At 37.8% G+C, this 14,787-nt stretch overlaps 1 protein-coding gene across 3 annotated transcripts in view; it reads left to right on the top strand.

Annotated features, from left to right (window-relative positions):
• The window catches only part of ZNF106 (zinc finger protein 106), a 38,283-nt gene extending 23,521 nt beyond the window's left edge, over positions 1-14,762 (top strand). For 2 of the 3 annotated variants that reach the window (XM_079309172.1, XM_079309173.1), the window contains exons 11-22: positions 1,401-2,184; positions 2,572-2,627; positions 3,123-3,268; positions 3,672-3,806; positions 4,666-4,782; positions 5,223-5,414; positions 6,148-6,210; positions 6,926-7,045; positions 7,512-7,583; positions 8,769-8,840; positions 9,548-9,694; positions 10,614-14,762. In XM_079309172.1, the coding sequence (XP_079165298.1) occupies positions 1,401-2,184; positions 2,572-2,627; positions 3,123-3,268; positions 3,672-3,806; positions 4,666-4,782; positions 5,223-5,414; positions 6,148-6,210; positions 6,926-7,045; positions 7,512-7,583; positions 8,769-8,840; positions 9,548-9,694; positions 10,614-10,670 (1,961 nt within the window). In that variant the 3' untranslated portion in view covers positions 10,671-14,762. The remainder of the gene's footprint in view (positions 1-1,400; positions 2,185-2,571; positions 2,628-3,122; positions 3,269-3,671; positions 3,807-4,665; positions 4,783-5,222; positions 5,415-6,147; positions 6,211-6,925; positions 7,046-7,511; positions 7,584-8,768; positions 8,841-9,547; positions 9,695-10,613) is intronic. The other variant, XM_079309174.1, reaches the window with a different exon arrangement.
• The last annotated feature ends 25 nt before the right edge of the window (positions 14,763-14,787 follow it).

The raw sequence follows: 14,787 nt of genomic DNA, 5'->3' as shown, positions 1-14,787 counted from the left end.
TTTGAGGAAGAGGAATTTGCTCTGGGGAAGACTGTTTGCTTTTTGGGATTGAATGTTTAGCTTGTCAGCTTCCCATTGAGGTTAGCTGAGCCTTGCTTTGAGGGAGTTGGTTGCATTTGATTTCCCCTAAATGCCAGCAGTGTGTCCCACCTGTGGAACTGAGTAATTCTGTTTTCTTACATTGGCATAGTGATTTCTCCTTATTTTTCTAATACCCACAGTACTTCAAGTGCTGAGAATTAATAACTTTTGGGTTTAGAAATTTAAGTGGTATTATTTTCTTGTTGTAAAGTGACCAAGTTACTACTTTCCACTTTCCAGTGGGAAATGAGTGGCATATGATATTAGAGCCATATTCAGAATTTAAAATTTGTGTGCTTTCTTCCCAGCATAATCCAGCACAGTAACTTGTTCAAACTTCATCTAATTATTCATTTCTTCAATGCAGAGGTTTTTCTAGCAGGTTTTGCAGTTGTGCATGACAGTTACATGTTCAGGGAAAAGCTTCTTCCTGTTGATTCACTTTAAATGTAGCATATCCTGTGCTGTCAGCAAGTTCTACTTTTGTCTTGGAATTCCCCATCTGAGGAAGGTGTGGGCAAGAGCTGTTCTCATTTTAGCTTGTTTTGGTTGGATGTGTAATTCCAAAACATCAGATTTGTCCTGTGATGTTTAATGTGCTTTTGGCCAAGCATTAGTGTGATTTGCTGGCCTCTGAGAGGCTGGAAGAGGGAAGTGTTTCAGATACTGCCAACTTCCCATTTGCATTGCGTGATCCCACCCTAGAAATGCAGTGAACTTGAAACATCCTGTTGTGGATTGTAGTTATTGAAAGTGTAACTGGGGAATTTTAGGGTGTGGGTAACAGCTGTGAGATGCTGCCATTAATCTGTCTCAGCTGAGAGGTTGGATCATTTTGTTTATATTAGTTCAGTCACAATTAAATGACAGGAAGAGTGTGTTGACCCCATTACATAGTCCACCACAGATGAATTAACTAAATAAAGCCTACCCTCATGGCTTACAGTGCTGCTATTCCCAGGATAAAGGTACAATACTGCAGAGTGGGTTGTGCATAGTTACCTACCTTGAATTAGGTCCAAGTAACTTGGTAGAAATAACTGTTTATAGTGGCTATAATAATTCAGATGTGTTAAGCACAAGATTTTCTAACTGTCACTGAACAGCTGAGTCATACCTGGCATGCATTGATTAATATAATTTCTACAGCAGTCATGACAACTGCTAAGGGAGCACACAGAAAGGGGTGGTAGCATCTTAAGTCAGAATATGTACTTCACATGCACAATTAAGTGTAAACAGAAAATACAGGGAGGGACATTTTGCATGAATAGCTACTGCTGTACAGATTGAATGTAATGCTATGTTGTTTTCTTTAGAAGAGACCAACCAGAGAACTTCAGTGTATCCAGTTATCACTGCAACCATGTCCCTAGCAGGGCTGGCAGCTTGTTTCCACCAGACTACTCAAGATGTCCACAAGCCTGCTGAAGACATGGGACCGTCTGGGCTTCCTGAGAACTCTTCTCCTCCTTCAGGGTCTGTTTTCAGCAAGAGAGAAGCAAATGAAAATGATACTGCTGCTGAAAGATTTTTAGTGGATCAATGTAGCACTTCTCTTTCAAAGCATTCGCTCCTTCTGGAAATGCCAATGGATAAAACCCCCAAATTGTCAGCAGAACCATCTGAACAGCACTTGACAGTGGCTGCAGTCCCAGCAGAGAAAGGGAATAGAAGGAGGAGAAGGTTGAGGAAGAAGAAAACTCTGAGGGCAGCCCATGTGCCAGACAACAGTGATACAGAGCAGGATATGATTGACTTCAAGCCTGTCCGGAAAGTCAAGGGTGGAAGGGTTCCTAAAGCAGAAAAAGTTACTACATCTACTCCACCAAGAGAAGAGGGTGGAGTTACTGCTCAAGCAGCAAGAAACAAAAATGAGAATGATAGTGATGCTTCTCTGGAACTAGTGGAAATTTCAGCACCTCAGTGTGAGGTGGTTGATGTTGGTTCATCAGAGTCAGATGAGAAACCAGACAGTCCATCAAAGAGGGATCCATGCAACTCTGTGGATCAAGCAGTCCTAGAGGCATCTTGCTCTGGTTATGATGAAGTGAGCTCCACCAGTGAGATTGGCACAAATTATATGAATGATGGGAAAAGAAGGTGAGATTATTGTGGATTGTGAAATTATTTTACTCTGAAAAGTAAAATTATTAATACTACATAGTATTTATAAGAGGCCTCTCTTTTTCTTTTTTTCTTTATTCTTTTTTTTTATTCAGAAAGTCTTATGTCAGTGACTTCAGGAGTGAAATAAAAGGGAAAATAAAAACTGACTTGGCTTTTTTGGTCAATGGGTGAATGTGTCTTGTTACCTACTAATTTCTCTTAATACTAAAACAGGGCTGTCCAGTTTGGTTTTGAGCTTATCTGTCACAGCATATTTTCTAGTAAGTGCAGTGTCTTGTGTTTTGGAGTATTGCCCCAATATTTTGTCTTAAAATGAACATGTAAAGTCCAATCTTACTACTGATTCCTTTTGTCTTACAGTGTGGCTGAGACACAGTCTTTGACACCATCCCTGAAAGGATCAAAGAATTCCTCAGGTATATCTTTTAAGCTTTCCTTCTGATGCTTTGTGTGTAATATCTTGCAGGACTTTGAGTAAAGTCTTGATCAGCCTGCTTCCATATGGGAATTTTGCCCTGAAGATAAAAGCTTGCACTCAAAACTGAAGTGGGAAGTGACATATACTCCCTTACATCATCTTACATTGAATGCTTTGTGTCTTGACTCCTCCACATCCCCCTGCCCCTCCCACATGAACACTATTGCTCCACAATCTGTGTAGAGCTCTAGGAAAACAACAATACAATCTCTTTTTAATTTTAAAGATAGTTCTGGACTTAGTCATATGAAGATCTTTTTAGCACTTTATATTGCCCTCTGCTGCATTCACAATCCTGCTGGGATCCACAGTGAAATTTGACTAAAGGTGCTGAGCCCATGAAGTAGTTCTGCTGCTTGGCAGTACAAACCACAGCAGTGTGTTTTCTTGATTGTGTTCCCATAGTTGAAAGTACACATGTCTCTGTCCACAGAAGTGTCTTCAGAGCCAGGTGAGGATGAAGAACCTACTGAGGGAACCTTTGAGGGACACTTGGCTGCAGTGAATGCTATTCAGATTTTTGGGAATTTGTTGTATACCTGCTCAGCAGACAAAACAGTTTGTGCCTACAATCTCGTTGTAAGTAAGGTTGTGGGAGTGGTGTTATGTTAATTCCAGTCACAAAGTTGTCTTGTAATGCCTTACTGTGTAGTAAAGGAAGCAGCTGCTTTTTCAAGCCCCTAATTAATTTTATTTTATTCATTATTTATTTATAATTATTTTATATTTTTATTTATTATTTATTTATATTATATTATATTATATTTTTTTATTATTATTATTTATTTATTTTATTCATTTCTTTTCTTCAAACCTCTCTTCTCCACCTCCCCAGCCCCTTTGCCCTATGAGAAGGACAAGAGAAGATAGATTGTCACATATATCCTGACTTTTTAAACTGCCCTACCCTGTTCTGTTAGGTGCATATCCCAAGAGGTATTATGGGCCTTTATGCTGACAGACTCTATGCTTTCCTTTTTAGAGCAGGAAGTGTGTGGCCATCTTTGAAGGACATACTTCAAAAGTGAACTGCCTTCTGGTCACTCAGACAAATGGGAAGAATGCTGCACTCTATACTGGCTCAAGTGACCACACTATCAACTGTTACAATATCAAGGTACTCAAACTCTGTGTTGATTTACATATGCTGCATTTTATGCAGATCTTTCTTTACAGATACAAATTGTAAAAGCCTTTTAAATCCATATGATCTGGACACGAACACCAACAACTTCATACCTCTTTAGAGCAGAGTGGGGAAAAAATCCTCACAAACAAAACAGCAAACCATTAACTGATTTACTGCTCAAATCTATTGACAGCTTGTCAGTCGAGTTTTTCCCAGAACAGCACGGCAAAATCCCCAAATGTTGGGAACACCAAAGTGCAGGGAAGCTGTTTGGCTATGAATCTTATTTGTCTTCCTGTATTTTTAACTTTGTTGCTTATGGAAGGCATTGCTCTCTGCTCTATCTTTAGAGCAGCCATAGAGAGAACAGGTATCTTGAAGGCATATGAAAGAGCAGTCTGAGGCTTCCTGAAGGAGGCTAAATAATAAAAATACTTGCCCAACTTGTGACTTGAAGGACTTAGAGAGCAAATATCTGCTTCAGGGAGGAAACTGCCAGAGGTTTTACACCCTTAAGTTCCCTGTGGGGAACAATGGGGAATCCTCAACCATTTAAGAGGTCGTTTTCATATGTGTATGTGTATAGATATATAGTCAGTAGTCTAAATTTCTATACACATTAAAGGTTGTGACTAGGAAAAAGTTATAGTTGGATGCTGAACTACAGTCAAGCCTTAGAGATGGTCCTGATTAAAATCAGGATCAAACTGCCATGTGACACCAGACTCTCAAATATTTTTCTCCAGTTCTGTTGGTTTAGAAATGAAAATCATTATTCATTTCAGGCTTTTTTCCTTGAATTGTTTAGAGTAAATGAAAATCTTTATGTACTTCTTTCCATTGCTAGACCAAAGAGCGCATGGAACAGTTTAAATTGGAAGATCGAGTGCTCTGTTTACACAGTAGGTGGCGGATCCTTTATGCAGGTCTTGCAAATGGCACTGTGGTTACTTTCAACATAAAGGTTAGTTTGTTTAAATATTGGCACTTGAAAGCCTGTTGTGATGCTGTTTCTTTCCTCTGTCTTTCTTTCCATTGTTTATCTACAGTAGTAAATGTGTTTGTAATGAACAAATGAATGCATTTTGGTATAAACGGTGACTGTTGGTCCCTTTTGGTTGTTTATTTTGTCCATGCATGAAGCTGTCCTATCTGCTTGTCTTTTTGTTTACCTTTAGATGCTGTATTATGTTTTTCCTTAAAGTTCCTCCTGATCTACATAAGGATTTGTTTCTTTAATTTAGAAACTTGTTAAGATGCAATTCTTACCACTGCTATTTTGTGTGTTACTAAACTGAAATCAGATACCATATAACAAGCACAACACAAGAAGCACCCAATGGTCTAGTCAGTGTCACAACAAAAATTTAATGCTTAAATATCATGTCCTTCTTCCCCCACCAGAATAATAAACAAGTTGATACCTTTGAATGCCACGGCCCTAGAGCAGTGAGCTGTTTGGCCACAGCTCAGGAAGGAGCACGCAAGTTGTTGGTGGTGGGTTCCTATGACTGCACCATCAGCGTGCGGGACGCGCGGAACGGGCTGCTCCTCAGAACCCTGGAGGGTCACAGCAAGACTATTCTCTGCATGAAGGCAAGTGTCTCTGAAAATACCTTTTGGACAAAGAATGCTTAAAATGATGAGCAGATCGTGATAGGAAATAGAGAGTTTCTCTATTTTAAATTATGAAAGCTGAGCAAGTTGGTAGGGAAATTGTCTGTGTTTGCCTGCCATAACTCATGTTCCCAGCTTTGTCTGTGTTTTGAACACTTCAGAAACAGTGGTTCTGTCACTTTCCTGGGGCAGCCTTGATCATCCTTTCAGTGACGAAACTTTTCCTAATACCCATTCTTAACTTCCCCAGTGCAACTTGAGGCTTTTTCCTCTTGTCACTTGCTGGGGGTTAGGAGCATAATTTTTCTTATATAAGCACCGTATAAGCATGCAGCATGTCCAAAATTTCCATGAAACATTGGGCTTTACTTTGCACGTGCAGAGCAGCATTCTGCATCCAGTTTGCATGGTCCCTGATTTGCTGCTGAGCTGTCCATGAAATAATCCATAAGTAGGATGAGTTAGCCTGTGGGACGGCAAGTTTGCAGTTTCTTATGTCAGTTGTGAAATGTCAAAAATTATTGTAATACATTTTCTAGCTGTTATGTGAAGAGTTCAGTGCATGATTTTCCTTTCATACTCTTGATTGATTTTAAGGCTCTCAATTTTAGGAAATATTGCAGCACAATTTTAAACTGAACAGTGTCTAAGCATTTTGCCTGCCCATTTCCATATCTGTTACAAAATTTTTTTTTTTTTTTTTTTTTGTAAGGTTGTGAATGATCTGGTGTTCAGTGGCTCCAGTGATCAGTCTGTCCATGCCCACAACATACATGTAAGTCTCATATGGAAAAATGGAATTACTTTTGCTACTAAGGCACTGAATTTCTATGCTATAAAGTCAGTGTTTCCAGAATATTTGACTGGTGGGGCAGATTGCTTCCAGAAAAGGAAGTCTCAGGATTTTGTGAGTGGGACTATGGACTATAGGTAACTCTGGAGGCATGAAGGGCCTCTTCAAAAATCTTCTGACTCTTGTCACATGATAGGCAATGCCTTTTTATCTGGGCATCTTGTTTTTTAAATATAACTACAAAATGCTGATAATATGGAAAAGATTGAGAGAAAAGCCATGTGAGGTATTCTGGTGGGGAAAAAAATTCTTTATTACTGAAAGAACTTGAGGAACACTGTGTTCCAAGCTAGATGGTTCAAAAGCATCATGAATGCTTTGTCTCTAGCTTACCATTCTCTCCCTCTTTTACACCATCTTCCCTTAGTCATAGCAGAAGCATTCATGTAGTTATGCAATAAGTTAGATTAAGAAACTTAACAGAGGGAAATTTTAGTTGACACAAAAAGAGTATACTTCTGTGTATTTAGCTGAATTTGCTAATTGATCCTTGTAGTTACATAAATACTGCTAATAGCATGGTGAGTAGTGAGCACTGAAGATAGCTATCCTGTAGGAGTTAGGTAAAACCATTTTGTTCTTTTGTTTAAGAAAAGCCAAACCAAGCACCAATTAACTTTGCTTTTCCTTGATGCAGACTGGAGAGCTGGTACGGATCTATAAGGGCCACAACCACGCAGTAACGGTTGTGAACATTCTTGGGAAAGTCATGGTGACAGCATGTCTGGATAAGTTTGTTCGTGTTTATGAACTACAGGTAAGAAAATAAGTGGTTACTAATGACTTTTATCTAATATGTAATCATTAATTTTGAAGTCAAATAAAAGTCATCTTTGTACTTTCTGGTCTCTTGTCCGTCTCTCTTTTTCCTGTAACTCAGTATATATCATTGTCTCACCAGTCAAAATACATGGTTTTTAAAGAATATAATCTAAAACATTTTTTAGAACCTGGGTTATTACAAGACAATGACAGCTCAGAAAAGTGGGAAAATGTTAACTTTGTCTGCTGAGAGAACAAGTACTTAGTTGGACAAAAAGACTCCCAGAAGCAATGTAAACAAAAGTGAACTTTCAAGGTGGCTGTAAAGTTTGGAATCCACCACAGCAGTTTAGTTGCTACCAAGGAAACTGCTCTTGAAAGTATTATCCTTTACATGTCTGTGAAAAATGGCTCTTAAAAAATGTCATGCTATTAAAATGTCTATTTCTGTTTCTTTCAAGTCACATGACCGCCTGCAAGTCTATGGAGGCCACACAGATATGATCATGTGTATGACCATCCATAAGAGCATGGTAACTCCCTTCTTTTCACTGTTCTTAAAGAGGAGGTTGTAATTGCCACAGGTGCATACAAGGCAGTTTAATTTCTTCAGATAAAGAAATCAGCCTGCTGTTTGGCTGCATTTCCAAGTTGCTCTCAGTCAAAAATTGAGTGGCTATAACACCTTTATACTCACGTAATATTATTGTCTGGGGAGAAATCACTGTTCAGCTTACTGTAGTCTTAAAAGAATGGGGTTTTTTTGCAGTTATGATTACAATGAGGACACTAGAAATAGTAAAATACTTCTGCTTTTTCAAATGTCAATCCTGTTTGACTTTTACTGAAAGGAATCACTCCGATGCTGGAGAAGAGCTTCACCCACAGCCAAACCTCTAGCAACCTTTGAGAGAACATAAACAGAAATGTGCAGTTGATTCATGTGTACAGGCTTCTTCATACATTTGCCTGCAAGATAAATTCCAAAAGCATTTCCGGATAAATATTTTTTTAAATAGTCTTTAAAAGCACTTATTTGTCTGCATGTCTAGGAATTTGTTTGCAAAGTTTCTTTGAGACTGTAAAAGGAAAGGTATAGCAGTGATCTGTAATTACAGAAGAGCTAAGTTCAAAGGAACAGATTTCCTACTAATTGGAATACATTCTGCCTAAGCATCACATCTCATATGAGTCCAACCTGAGGCTTAAACTGTGTCCCAGCAGTGGTCTGTTGTGGACATTCTCAAATTAAAGAAGGGTTCAGATGAGAAGTTTAGTGATGAGTGGAAGGATCTGCATCTGCATTTCAGTCTTTCTGAAATTGTGGTGTTCTTCCACACACTTCTTCTCCATCCTGTTTTGATATTTTTGATAAATCTATTACTGCTTAAGTCCTGAATTACATTCAACTTAACATTTTCACCTACATACTTTTTAACTTTAGTGGATAGTACTATAATTTAAACTTAATGTCACACACATGACACTTTCAACAATAGAGGTTATGGAAGCATTTCTTATTCATTTGTAGGTTTTTGTGAACTATGAATGCAAATAGTAAGAGAATTTGGTTATACCTATTTTTTTAAAGTAGAAGCCTTGCATGCTGATATTTCATTTTTTTAACTTACACTGAAGACTCCTCCAAATTTTTACTTGTTTTTTGTATTTTTTTCTTTGATTCCCAGTTTGTTTATTCATAAATGTTTCTTTTACAGATCTACACTGGATGCTATGATGGCAGTGTCAGAGCTGTGAGACTTAATCTGATGCAAAATTATCGATGCTGGGTAATTAGCAATTGTTTTTAGCCTTTATTATTGAATTTTCTGGGGGTGGTCTCTAGTCACTTAATCCTGGGTAGCTTGACCTTAGATTTTTCATAATTCATTATTTTTCAAGATATGTATGTATTCTTAAAGTAAATGTCACTTAGGTATATATCACTAGTTTCATTTTTTGTTGTCTCTGCTGTGTGTGTGTGTGTATATATATATACACACATATATGTATACAGACATATATACATTTATATATACACTTATATGCACTTTGGGATAAGTTATTACTGTAAATTACTGTTCTTTCTGGCAGTTTTTAGATGTGTGACTGTTTAATGCCAAAAACTTTGGCTGAGTGACATAGAAAAGCTGATTTACTGTGCTAGATAAGTTTAAATAAATTCCACATTACTTTGTCACAGGTAACCTTAAATCTTGTAAAGACTTAGTTCGTCTCTTCCTCCTGCCATTCCTCCTGTTGATCTAGGTTTGGCTAAAGGCAGGAAAAATTTCTGTAAAGCTGTAATTAAAGGAATTGAAAATGGAAAATGGGAATACCATTGATAATGAAAATTGCATGAGATAAAAACTTTCAGGAGTTGGCAGGCATGCTTACCTTGTCTTGGAAGAATATTGTGAAATTGCAGGAAGAAAAGCATTAACAAAAAATTGTATTTCCTTGGCTTATTCTGGTGTGTTGCTTTTTTTTCTCCCAGTGGCACGGATGCTCACTGATCTTTGGAGTTGTGGACCATCTGAAGCAACACCTGCTAACTGACCACACCAATCCAAATTTTCAGACCCTGAAATGCCGTTGGAAGAACTGTGATGCTTTCTTTACTTCCAGGAAAGGTTCCAAGCAGGTAAGTGGTTGAAATAACATGACTGTATTTGGTAAAGTACTTTATGTCACCACAATTAATGGACTTGATCCTATTTCTCTTAAAAAGGGTTAAATTGTTGTAGCTTTGGCAGGCTTAACTGCAGGTGATCACAGTCATCTAAGACTTAACAGGGTTCAGTTCAGCCCGTGGCAGATGAGCAGTGCAGCTATGGTAATTTGACATAGGGTTAATTTAAAACAGTTTGATCCTAAAATATTACATGGAAATGGTAAAGTCCTTAAAATATTAAAGATATTCTACTCAAGATATGAGGAAGTTTTTGAAGGAAAATGTTCTTATAAGGTTTCTGCCTTGAAAACAGGTTTTTATCCTTTTAATTTTTATGCATTGCTACTTCTTTCTTTGTTATTTGTTTTTCATGTGAGGTTGTTAGCAAAGCCAATTTTTAAATAAGTAGTGCATAAAATTCTGCATAGAAGTTGCACAGAAGGGGGAAAAAATGAGGAAGGCATAAGAGTTGGATTAAGTGATGTGGAGAGGATTGGGGGATTGGTGTAAGGAGAGTTGTTACCTATAGACTGATAGATAAAATCTACATTTTAGTCCTTGACAATATAAACTGCCTTCCTTTGAATGGTTTCCAAAATAGGGGAAGGATGGAGGTTTCTTCAAGTCAAGAATTAATGAACAGTAGAATCCTTAATTTCTATTTAAGTGCTGGCTTTGGATGTGATGTGTTTATTTAATTTGTATGTGATTTGGATAATAGCTTGACAATGATAAATATTTATCTTTTTAGAAGCTTTAAGCCAAATAAATGTATATTATCTAGAATATCACTTTGACTGAGGCTTCTAGAATCTTTGGCAAAGTTTTTGTGGGGTTTTTTTGTGATAATCATGATTTTTTTTAATTGACTTCTCTGGGTCTTTTCTAGGATGCTGTAGGACACATTGAAAAACATGCTGAGGATGACAGCAGGATTGACTCATGAAGCTTTTCACCTCCCACATTGGGAAGTAATTTTGTATATCAGAATTATTCCAAATAACATCAGTTTCTTACTCCAGTCTTTCCTCTTTATTTTCCCATTTGGAATGCAGAAACTGAATGGGGCTGAAATGCATTGCTACAGAGACTGCAGATTGTGTTGCTCTCTGCAGAAATAAGGCTGGTAATTAAGACTTAGCCCAAGTTCCTGCAAGTTTTTAATTCATTGGTGGACAAGAATATTCCTTCCTCTTGTCTGCCTTGTTTTTTTGTTGTTTGTCTTTTTCTGGTGGTTTTATTTGTTTTTTTAAGAAGCATAGTCTTTGGAAAGTCCAAAGGGGTGTTGAAAACTTAGATTACAATAGGTGCTGCTGTTTGCAAACTCAGTCTGAAGCCTGTTAAGTGTCTAAGATGTGTCTGGTTTTGTTATATCCAATTTTTTAGCTGATTTAAATAAAATTCTGCAAACCAGAATATCACAGATGTTAACAATGTAACCTGAATATCCAGTGTACATTTTTACTTTCTTCATAAAAAGAGAAGTTATTATATGGAGACTGGAATAAATTAATTTTTTAATGTTAATTGTAACTTATTTTTATTCCTTGTGTAAAAATTGCTATAACTGGCACAATATATACAATGATAGATACCATACCTCTTGAGGTATTTTGTTTATTTTGAGGAAAGTGGTTATTTCTTGAGAGAGATGCCAGTAGCAGCAAGGCAGCTCACATGCTTTGCAATCTTAGTTTTTTTCAGGATATGTCCTAATGTGTGGGAAAGAAGTATGTGATGTTTGTTTTTCTTTTACTTAAAGTGCAGCAAAACCACCACTGCTGTCTTCATAAAACACTATAATTGGATTGCTGGTTTTATGGAATCTTAGTGACTGTGCTTTGCAGTCCCATATCCTCATGGCACAGCAAACCAAGAGAAATGCACAGGCACTGCATGTCTGAGTGCATCCACTTTGGTAATGTTTTGTTTCTGTTGTGAACTGGCTTAATTGGCTTGGGCTAGATGAAGTTCACAAAAACTCAACTGGAAAGAATGGAGCAGGATTTTAAAGTCTAAAGTGCTCAAGCAGAAGCTGAGGATATGAAATGCATATCACATGTAAAAGTCTTATTTCTCCTAATGCACAGAAAGTACCACAGAGGCCAGTGCAGAAGGAAAGACTGAACTTGTCAGGGCTCTCCTGCAGGTGTCTCCTTGAGCAGGATTGCTTCACCTTGTCAAGTTCAGTGAAATGCCCTTCTGGCACTTGCCATCCTCTCTCCCCTAATGACACTAATTCAGCAAAGAACTCTCTTGACATTGAGACTAATCTAGCAAGGAGCTTTGTGTTCACTTTTGCCTAACTTGCTGCTCAGGACAAAACAAGCAGAGGTTTTCCTAAGCTGTAAGAGAGGGCAAAGACAGCGAACTGGGCTGCTTATACACTAATCCAGTGCTTTTCAATAAAACCTGAGTGGGCTGTTTTTACTGAGTATCTTTTTCACAGCCACTCTCAGACCTGTCAACCATAGACCAAATAAGTTTTATAGCCTCATTCTTTGGCTGTAAAGAAGCCTTTTTAGGCCAAGAAAGTGAATGATTCAGGAAAGCCCATGGATGTTCCGCTGCCATCAAATCAAGGAACTTCAGGGCCTTTTCTGGAGCATGTTGGTTTTGTATTATCTTAGCAGACAAGCAGAATTGCTCTTACACTGATTAATATTTTTTGTGAGACAGTAGTAAAATATGAATGAGATGCAGTAGCATCCTACTTCAGAGACATGGGAATCTCTGAGGTTCCACTGCTTTTGTGGTGATTGATTCTGTTTGTTTACTTTTTATTAAGCTGTTTGTGGATAGCAGAAAGCCCCAATATGTGGCTCAGACCTCAGGCAGTTCTGAGGGTGTTCTCTTGTTTTGGGTTTTGGGGGATGTGTGCTTGTGGTTTTGGTATTGGACTTTTTAAATATTTCTTTCTGTGGACTGTGGATGAAGCAATTCAATAGAGAATCAAGTTTGAGGGCTTCTTTAAGCAGTATGGGTGTTTTATGATGGAGGGTGTAATGCTCTAAAGTGTGAGAGCATTTGTTTGGGTTTTTTCATGACCTAAAAGCAGAAGACTGCTCAATACTTAAACCATTTCCAAAGGTGTTGATATTCAGGAGTTCTGGGAGTTTTTTGAACCACAATGAGGGAGCATATAAGTGTGGCATAAACAGGGTGGGCATCCTAAGCTGTCCTTTATGGACACCTGCACTGTCCTGCAAGTGAAGGTGTGGAGGTGTGTCCTGAGGACCAGCCTGTGGGGCATTAGTGGCATTCTGAAAAATGCGTGTGAGAGTAGATTTTGTTACTTCTCCCTTGTGATTCTTTATATTCTTGCTGCTGTTTTCAGGAACATACAAAGATTTTTCTCACTAGATGTTGCAACAAACGCAGTTACTACACTTTATTTGCATTCCCATTTGCTTGTTGGGTTTATCTTTTCTAGTTGGTGGAAGCGGTCTTTCTTTTTGTGTGGTCCATGATATTTCCTTATCTGTCCTGAAAACAAACCTCCTGAAAAGTATGGACTGCTGCAGTCCTGCTTTAGCAGTGTGTCTTTTGCTACTTTGTAGGTCATTTCAGATACATTGTAAGAATCCTAAAGTGAGCAAGAGGTGGGAAAATAGCAGAGCTGCAGGAGTGAAAAATTTTGCTTCATAAATCAGAAACAATTTTTTTAGATCCTTGTGGGTTCAGAGGAAAATGCTGTACTGTTTTGTCATGAGGATATCTTAAAAGGATTTGCTATAAAGCTGAACTGTGGAAATCCCCGGGCTTCTCTGGAGTTCTGTTGAGAAGTTTCCTATTTGTTCAGCTGGAATTTGGTGCAGATTTCACAATTGGCCATTTACTTCTTCTGGAGGCAGTTGAGGAAGAGAGATGCCAAACTAATGTTTGTTTGTTGGTATTCATTAACGAGATCCTCTCTGATCTTGCAGCTTAGGGTGTTGACTCCTGATATACCTCTAGTTGAAGAATGTAATAACTTTGGGAAGGTTGGTGGTTTGTGACATTTAACACAGTAATACTTGCATGAAAGCAGTACTGCACATCTGAAGCCAGTTTCAGGACTATTTATTTTTGGTTTTGGTTTGTTCTTTTTGCAAGTAAAAGTTGTGGGTGGAAGAGTGAATAGAGTGAGGATTTATTTTGTGGTTAGCTGTGGATTTTTTATTAGTCAAGTATTAAAAAATGAGTTCTGGACTTGCTGTATGACTGACTACATACAGCAGCCCTTTAGGGGCCTTTTTGGATTGGTTTGTATTAGTTTCTCCTTTTCTCCCTCAAATTTCAGAGAAAAATAATAGCTATCTGGCAGTGCAAAACACTCTGGCCTAACACTTCTGTACGTGGAAGGGGACGGAGGGAAAACTTCTGCATCTCTTGGTACAAAGATGCATCAAATATCCAGGCTTCTGCTTACTATGTGTCACTTACATGTGAATTACTAAACATATTATCAGCACATAAGTTGGCTCCTGCAAAATAGCAGGAGCTTGGCTGTATGGTGTGTTTGAAGTAGTGCAGTTCTTAATGCACATTTTCAAACAGTACAGTCATGCTGGATCAAGGTAAATGATAACAGCAAACTTGCAATAAATGGTAGGGAAAATGTTTTTGTTGGGAAAATATTTTTCCCTTAAGTTGAATTAAAACATAGGTACAGGTGAATCTTGGTTTTCAGGCTTGTATTGTACTATAATTCAAGCAGTCTAAGTTGTCCAGAGTTGCAGAATATGTGAGGAAGGATAAGGAAATGGTTTCAGCTACTGTTTGTAAAATAATTAATCCTCAAAGAGCAAACTGTGTAGGTATATATTCTGTTATATGCACCTGCCAGCATCTCAGATTTCATTTTGCTGTAATGTTAAACAGAATGGAAGTGGAATAAAACAGCTTGATTGAATACTTAATAATTTAAGCTGTGTAGAACATGTGCACAGATTGATCGTGGTTTTCTTCTCTCACTTTGGTACAAAGCTGTAGTCTAATAATGAAACTTTACATGACGAAAGAAGAAATGAAAAAAATAAAGTTCTTTATATTGTTATGGTTTGTCTGTTTCTCCTTTGTTT

Source organism: Erithacus rubecula (genome assembly GCF_903797595.1).
Source record: "Erithacus rubecula genome assembly, chromosome: 6".
Taxonomy (NCBI): Eukaryota; Metazoa; Chordata; class Aves; order Passeriformes; family Muscicapidae; genus Erithacus; species Erithacus rubecula.
The sequence above is the reverse complement of the archived record's forward strand: the minus strand, read 5'-3'. Positions and strand labels throughout refer to the sequence as shown.